Source organism: Sylvia atricapilla, chromosome 29, assembly GCF_009819655.1.
Source record: "Sylvia atricapilla isolate bSylAtr1 chromosome 29, bSylAtr1.pri, whole genome shotgun sequence".
NCBI lineage: Eukaryota > Metazoa > Chordata > Aves > Passeriformes > Sylviidae > Sylvia > Sylvia atricapilla.
The window spans coordinates 1,795,590-1,803,418 of record NC_089168.1 but is presented as its reverse complement, the minus strand read 5'-3'; the positions used below and the strand labels follow the sequence as shown (position 1 = coordinate 1,803,418).

At 40.1% G+C, this 7,829-nt stretch overlaps 1 protein-coding gene across 1 annotated transcript; it reads right to left on the bottom strand.

Annotated features, from left to right (window-relative positions):
• Positions 1-1,985: 1,985 nt before the first annotated feature.
• LOC136372667 (homeobox protein Hox-C9-like) lies at positions 1,986-7,134 on the bottom strand. Its single transcript, XM_066337392.1, has 2 exons — positions 6,491-7,134; positions 1,986-2,261 (listed from the first exon to the last, which is right to left on the bottom strand). The coding sequence occupies exons 1-2, from the start codon at positions 7,053-7,055 to the stop codon at positions 2,017-2,019; spliced, it is 810 nt and encodes a 269-aa protein (XP_066193489.1). The 5' UTR covers positions 7,056-7,134; the 3' UTR covers positions 1,986-2,016.
• Between the last annotated feature and the right edge of the window lie 695 nt (positions 7,135-7,829).

Sequence of the window (7,829 nt, the reverse complement as noted above, 5' to 3'; positions counted from 1 at the left end):
GATTTGATTTTATTTGATTTGATTTGATTTGATTTTCGGCCGTAAATCTCCCGCTCGGCTAAAAATAAAATAATATAAATAAATAAAAAAAATTCCACCCAGAGATTTAAGGTTTTTTATCTTTTTTTATGGTTTTCCCTCGTCATCTGGCACAAAACTGAGATGGTAAAAACACACCAAAAAAAAAGGGATTTTTGTGCTCCTCGGTGATAAAAGCGACAAAAATCAGGAGGGGAACGGAACGGGGAGGGAATGAAATAATAATTAAAAATAAAACACAGAAGCAGGGAAATATTAAAGAGCGATGTTTCAGCGGGAATTAATCGCTTCCAGGTTGATGTTTTATTTTAGGAATATTTTTATTTAGGAATCCCCGGCCCCGGGTTAATTAAAGAAAGGCACCTCCAAAATGGGATTATTTTTTTCAGGATTAAACATTTTTTTCCCCGCCTCGGAGGGAGGATGGAGCCCGAATTTCCTCCCTTGGAGAAGGGTTCATTTTTCCTCACCCTCCTCTCAATTTTTGATTTTTTTTTTAAATAATTTCTCCCTCCCGGAGCACAAAAATCATTAAAAAATAAATGAATAAAAAGGAGATTGGGGGGGGCGCGGCTCTGAGGGTTTATTTTTGGCCTTTTCCAGCCCAAAATTTACGATTTCTCGGCGCTTTTTCCCTCCCCCTCCTCCCGCTCCTCGATTTCACCCCGGATATTTAATTCGATTTTTTAATTAATTCGATTTTTAATCATTTTTCCCCCCTCATCCTGAGCACTCCGAGCTCCTCCATTCATTCCCGGCTTTTTTTTTTTTTTTTCCCCCTTTCCCGAGCACATCCTCGCATCGCCCGCGGCCATAAATTAGCACAATTAATTATCGCAATCTCCAAATTGATGGCGCGCAGATCCCTTACCTCAGCGCTTTTTAATTTCTTTTCTCTTTTTTTTTTTTTTTTTTTGGGTTTTAATTTAAACCGCGGCTTTCGGGGCACGGAAAATGCAAAGAGGAAAAGGAGGAAAAAAAAATTAAAATTGAAATTAAAATTAAAATTAAAATCCTCTCGGGGCTGCTCTTCAAGAAAAAGACACCTCCAAGGCCGATTTTTTTTTCTTTTTTTTTTTTTCTTTTTTTTTTTTTGCCGTTTTTGTTGTTTTTTCGGGTGGTTTTTTGTCATTTTTTTTCTTTTTTTTTTGAAAGGAATATTTACAGAGAGCTGCTCTACAATAGGCAACAGAACAAATATTACAGAACGGGTCTGAGACGAGAATAAAATACACAAAAAAAATCGGTACAGCAGAAAACGTTCAACACCGTGACAGAACATCGGGAGCCACCATTCCCTCCAGTCCTTTTTTCCCTTTTTCCCCCTTTTTTCCCTCCCCTTTTTCTCTTTTCCCCCCTCATTTTTTAAAATTTTTTTGCCTTTTTTTTTTTTTAAATTTTTGTACAAAATATTCCCTCGCAGGATTTCCCAAAATAATAATAATAATAAAAAAATCAAACCAACAAAAAAAAAAAAATTTCCAAACGCTGGCTCACAGGTTTTAATTTAGGGGAAATAAAATATAATAATAATAATAATTAAAAAAAAAAAAGAATAAAAAGAATAAATTCAAGTACTCGTCGTGCCGCTTTCGCTGAGGGCGGAGCGAGGCGGGAGAAAGGAAAACCAAAAAAACCCCCCGAGCGTCTTTATTTTATTTTCTATTTTCCTTTTTGCGTTTTTTTCTGAATTTTAGGCGCATTTTAGCAAATCCTCGAGCCCCAAACCCCCGCCTCTGAACCGTCCCCGCGCACATCCGCACTCACAAACCTTTCACCCCTTTTTATCATTAATAATATTATTTTCCCCCTTTATTTTCCGCTTTTCCCCGCTGTTTTTTTTCCCCCTCCTCCTCCCTTTCTCTCCGCCAAACTCAGACTTGCATTTTTTGATTTTATTCCTTTTTTTTTTTTTTTTGTTTTGAAATCCTTATTTTTATTTTTTTTTTAATAATAATTTTTTTTTTTTAATTACGGCTATTGCTGCTCCTTATCGCTTTTCTCTTTATTCATTTTCTTCATTTTCATTCGCCTGTTCTGAAACCAGATTTTGACCTGGCGCTCGGTGAGGTTCAGCACCCGCGCCACCTCGTACCTGCGGTCCCGCGTCAGGTACATATTGAACAAAAACTCCTTCTCCAGCTCCAGCGTCTGGTACTTGGTGTAGGGACAGCGCTTCTTGCGCGTGGAGCGCGCGTGGATCCAGTTGGCCACGGGGTTGTCTGAGAAAGAAGATTATTTTGATTATTTTTATAGATATATTTATATTTATTTGGTATTTTGGTAGTTAGTTTTTTTTTTTTTCTTTTTTTTTTTTTTTTTTTTTTTTTTTTTTTTTTTCCCCAAAAAAAATGGTTTTGGCACGTTTTGTCCTTTTTTTTTTTTCCCCTCCTCTCTCTCCCGGATTTTGACGCTTTTTCCCCGCTGTTTTTTCAATATATTGTCAAGATTTCGCGGTGTTTTTCGAGGTATTTCCAATGTGGTTTTATTTTTTTTCTTTTCTTTTTTTTTTTTTTTTTATTTTTTTTTTTTTTTTTACTTTTTTCCCCCTAAAAAAAGGTTTTGTCATTTTTTCCCCCTCCTCCTCCTGGATTTTGGCGCTTTTTTGCCGCTGTTTTTTTTTTCAATATATTGTCAAGATTTCGTGGTATTTTTCGAGGTATTTCCAATTTTTTTTTTTTCTTTTTTTTTTTTTTTTTTTTTCCCGAAAAAAAGGTTTTGTCATTTTTTTTCCCCCTCTCTCTCTCCAGGATTTTGGCGCTTTTTTCCCCGCTGTTTTTTCAATATATTGTCAAGATTTCGCGGTGTTTTTCGAGGTATTTCCAATTTTTTTTTTCTTTTTTTTTTCTTTTTTTTCCGAAAAAAGGTTTTGTCATTTTCCCCCCTCCTCCTCCTGGATTTTGGCGCTTTTTTCCCGCTGTTTTTTTAATATATTGTCAAGATTTCGCGATGTTTTTCGAGGTATTTCCAATGTGGTATTACTTTTTTCAGGGTTTTTTTTCAATGTGTTTCCAATGTTTTCTCTATATATAGTCAATATATTTTCAAAATTTTTTTTCAGTATTTTTAAAATTTTTTTCCAATATTTTTCCCCATATTTTTTCCAAATTTTTTCAATATTTTTTTAATATTTTTTCACTATTTTTTCAAATTTTTTCCAATTTTTTTTCACATTTTCTTTCACTATTTTTTCACTATATTCACAATAGATTTCCAATATTTTCCCAATATTTTTCCCAATATTTTTTCACTGTTTTCCCACTATTTTTTCACTATTCCCTCAATATATTTCCAATATATTTCCAATATATTTCCAATATATTTCCAATATTTCTCAATATTTTCTCCATATTCTTCAACATTTTTGATTTTTTATTTTTTGGGGGTGGAGGAGGAGAAAAAAAATCAATATACAAAAAAAAAATCCTCTTTTTTTAAAAAACAAACACCAATTTCCCCTGTCCCCTCCGCGGCCCGGAGCCGGAACCTGTTTCATCAGCGAATTTCCCCAAACAATTGAAATGACCTTCGCCAGGCAAAAACCTGTTTATTTTGGAATGGAATCACTTCCTTTTTCTCCGCCTGTTCTCGCTCTTTTCTTTTCTTTTTTTAAAAATAAAAACAACAACTTTCCTTAAAAATTATTAATAATAATAATAAATAATAATAGAAGCGGTGCGCCGGGTTCAAAATAATAATAGTAATAATAAAAATAATAATGATGATAATAAGGATCCCCTTTGCTGCTGCTGCTGCGGTAATCGAGGAACTGGGTCGTAAAAAAGTCAAAATTCCCACCATTTCATAGGCCCATAAACTCCTTTATTTTGGTGTTTTTTCTTTTTTTTACAACCTCAACTCGCCGGGACTTTCCTCAGCAGCTCAACCCCGAGCTGCGAAAACCGCCCGGGGCATTGATTTTATTTTATTTATTTTCATTTTATTTTATTTTATTTCTTTTTGATAATGTCTCCAGGAGGACGCGAGCGGTGTGGCAAAAAAAAGGGATTTTTGGGGTTTTTTTGGGGGGATTTTTGGGTTTTTTTTAAAAGGGATTTTTACCGCCGCAGTTCTTGGGGTTTGGGGTTTTGGGGGGTTTTTGGGGGGTTCTTTTTAAAGGGATTTTTACTGCCGCAGTTTTTGGGGGTTTTTTGAGGTTTTGGGGTTTTTTGGGGGTGGTTTGGGCGGTCTGGAGACGGGGATTTTTACCCAAAATAATGAATTTTTGATCATTTCATGGTGACACCGGCCCCGCCTGGCTCGGGCAGAGCTGAGAGCTCCAAATCCCCCCAAAACGTCCCCAAAAGTCACCCAAAATGTCCCCAAATTGTCCCTGAAGGTGACCCCGGAATGTCCCCAGCGGCGTTCCCTGGGCGGGGATTTGGGGGCGATTTTGGGGCGATTTTGGGGCGATTTTGGGCGATTTTGGCGCTCTCGGTTCCCGCCGCAGCCCCCGGGGCTTGGTTATTCCCGGGGTGGGATTTGGGGGTTTTTTGGGGGGATTTTTTGGGTTTTTTGGGTTTCTTGGGGGGGGGTTTTGAGTTTTATTTAGTTCCCTCTCTCTCGCTGCCCCCCAAATCCCCATTTTTCTCCTCGTTTCTTTCCCCACTTCCCCCTTCATTCCCACGGCGAGGAATTCTCATTTTATTTTATTTTTTTTCTCTCTCTTTGGGGAGGGAAGAACTCGGGAAGAACTCGGGAATAACTCGGGGATAACGGCGCCCGACGGAGCTTTTTTTAATTCGATTTTTTTTAATTTTGATTTTTCCAGGAGATAAAGGGGCGCCTCTGATTCACCCCGAGATGTTCCCTCCTCTTAAAAATAAAACTGAAATTCAAAATCCGCCCCCACATCGGCGCTCCCGCCCCGGGGCAAACACAAACTCTTCCTTGTTCCTGGAAAGTGGGAAATTATTTAATTTTCTTGGGGAAAAAAGATTCTCCCTCTGCGCCCGCATTCTCTTCCCTTGGAATTATTCATCATCATCATTATTATTATTATTATTATTATTAATATTATTTTTGGTTTGATTCCCTCACCGGGTGAAAAACGGGGGGGGATCAAATTAGAGCGGCCCTGAGTGGAATAATTAAAAATTAATAATTTAGATTATTAAATCAAGGGGGGGGGGAATTTAAAAGGAGGGGGGGAAACAGAGAAGAATAGGGATGGGGGAGGGTTAAAAAAATTAATTAATAATAATAATAAAAGAACTCCAAAGGGCCCGGAACGAAGTGGAATGGCAAAAAAAAATAAAAATAAAAAAAATCGAGAATCTTCCTGCGGGGGGGGGAGAAAAGAAAGAACAACAACAACAACAACAACAAAAAACCCCAAAAATAAAACCAGGAAAAAAAAAAAAATAAAAACACCCTAACCCCCCCCCAAACCTCCCAAGAAATGTAAAATAAAAAAAAGGAAGAAAACCCAAGAAACAAACAAAAAAAAAAGAAAAACTCAAAATAGGGAAAAAAGCCCCCCAAAACAGGAAAAAAACTCCAAAAAAAGCGAATAAGGCCGATTTCCTCCCGCGGCTCGGGAGGTTTAGGGTCGCGCTCTCTCCCTCTCTCTGTCTGAGGTAATTGGATTTTATGGAGTGGGCTCCTGGCAAAGCCCTTCTCCCGCGGAGTCGTAAAAAAACAACAACAACAACAAAAAAAACCAAAAAAAAAACCAAAAAAAACAAAAAAAAAAAAAAAATTAAAAAAAAAAAAGTTTAAAAAAAAAGAAAAATAAATTTAAAAAATAAATAATAATAATAAACCAACCGAATGGACAACGAACGACTGGAAGAGGGGGGGAAAAAAAGAAAAAAAAAATCAGTTTGAAAAAAGAGAAATCAATTAAAAAGTAAAAGAAAAATCAATTAAAAAAAGAAAAAAAAAATTTAAAAAAAGGAAAGCAAATTTTAAAGAGGAAAAGTAAATTTTAAAATGATGATGATAGTAATAATAATAATAATAATAATAATAATAATAAATTGAGCTGAGAACGAACGACTGGAAGAGCAAAAAAAAAAAAGAACAATAAACTTAAAAAAGAAAAAAATTTAAAAACAATAATAACAAACCAACGGAGGGGAGAACGAACGACTGGAAGAGCACAAAAAAAAGAACAATAAACTTAGAAAAAAAAATAAAAACCATAATAACAAACCAACGGAGGAGAGAACGAACGCCTGGAAGAGCGAGAAAAAAAAAAGAACAATAAACTTAGAAAAAAGAAAAAAAAGAAAAAACAATAATAACAAACTAACGGAGGGGAGAACGAACGACAAGAACAACAAAAAAAGAAAAGAACCATAAACTTAAAAAGAGCAAAACAAAATTGAAACCCAGTAACACTAATAAAGGAACCTCGCAGAGAACTGGCGCCTGGGAGAGCACCCAAACGCGCCGCTCGACCCGGCACTGACCAAACCAATGAGAGATATGAAAGTGTGGCACTTACCGGGCTCCAGGCCGCGTTTGTCGTCCCTGTGCCGTGTCTCGGGCCCGGGGGAGGCGGCGGCGGCCGGCCCCAGCGCCGCTCGCTCCCGCAGCTCGGCGAACAGCAGCTCGGCGTAGGGCCGGGGCTGGGGCGCGCCCCCGCCGCCCTCGGCGCGTCCCCGCGGCGCCGCGCTCTCCTTCAGCGCCAGCGGCTGCGGCCGGGCGCCGAAGGGCGGCGGGAAGGGGACGGCGGCGCCGGGCAGCGGCTCCAGCCAGCCGCGCACGTACGGGTGCGGAGCGGGGCCGTGCGGAGCGGGGTGGTGAGGAGGAGGAGGAGGAGGAGGAGGAGGAGGATGGTGGGGATAGCCCACGGCGGGGCCGGGAGCCCACGAGGCGGCGAACACGGCGGGTTTGGGGGCGAAGCTGCACGAAGGGAAGTCGGAGCAGTCGGGGAAACGCGCGGAGGAGGGCGCGGGGAAGCGCGGCGCCAGCAGCTCGTCCTGCTCGGAGCCCAGCAGAGAGTCCACCAGGTAGGTGCTGAGGGGGCCCGACGCCGACATGCTTTTGGCTCGGCCCCTCGTTTGCATTCATCGGGGGGTTTTATTGTACGGCACAAGTGCTATGTGTACTTTTTATCTGCTTCATAAGGGGGGAACAATCAGGGCAGGTAATTATATTTTTTTTTTTTTTCTTCCCTTCCTCCTCTCGCTCGCTCTCTCTCTCTCTCTCTTTTTTTTTTTTTTTTTTTTTTTCCTTTTTTTCGGTTCGGGCTCCTGCCCCCCGTTTCTGCGCCGCGCCATTGGCTGCGCAGCGCCTCACGTGATTGTATTTACCCAAAAATATCGCTCCCATCAATCCGCAGCGCGCTTTTTTTTCTTTTTTTTTTTTTTCTCTTCTTCCCCCCTCCTATCCTCTCTTAATTTCCTTTTTTTTTAAATCCTCTTTCCCCCCTTTATTTCATTCAACCTATCATTATTATTTTAAAATTTAACAACGCCGCCCGGTTTTTTTTTTTAATCCCCTTTACACCCAAAAAAAAAAAAAAAAAAAAAAAAAGAGATAAAATTAAGAATACTGACCTAAAATCAATCCAAGCGGCTGGGAACGGGGGCGGGGAGGAGGAGGAGGAGGAGGAGGAGGAGGAGGACGCGGAGGAGCGCAGGGGAGGGGGAAGATTGTCCCCGAGGCTGCGGAGCGACAGGAGGAGGAAGGTGGAAGGTAACTGCGGAAGGTGGCCCAGGAACTCTTTTTCTCCACGCGGGTTTTTTATTTTCTCCTCTCTTCCCCTCGCACAGCGCAGGCCGGGGGTGGGAAAAATGCAAAATGAAACAAAATTCCAGCGTTTCGGTGGGATCCCCGCA

Excerpts from the sequence above, each read along its gene's own strand:
- LOC136372667 (XM_066337392.1), bottom strand. The coding sequence starts at position 7,055 with ATGCAAACGAGGGGCCGAGCCAAAAGCATGTCGGCGTCGGGCCCCCTC. Across the intron at positions 2,262-6,490 it reads CAAACGCGGCCTGGAGCCCG|ACAACCCCGTGGCCAACTGG; the intron begins GTAAGTGCCACA and ends CTTCTTTCTCAG.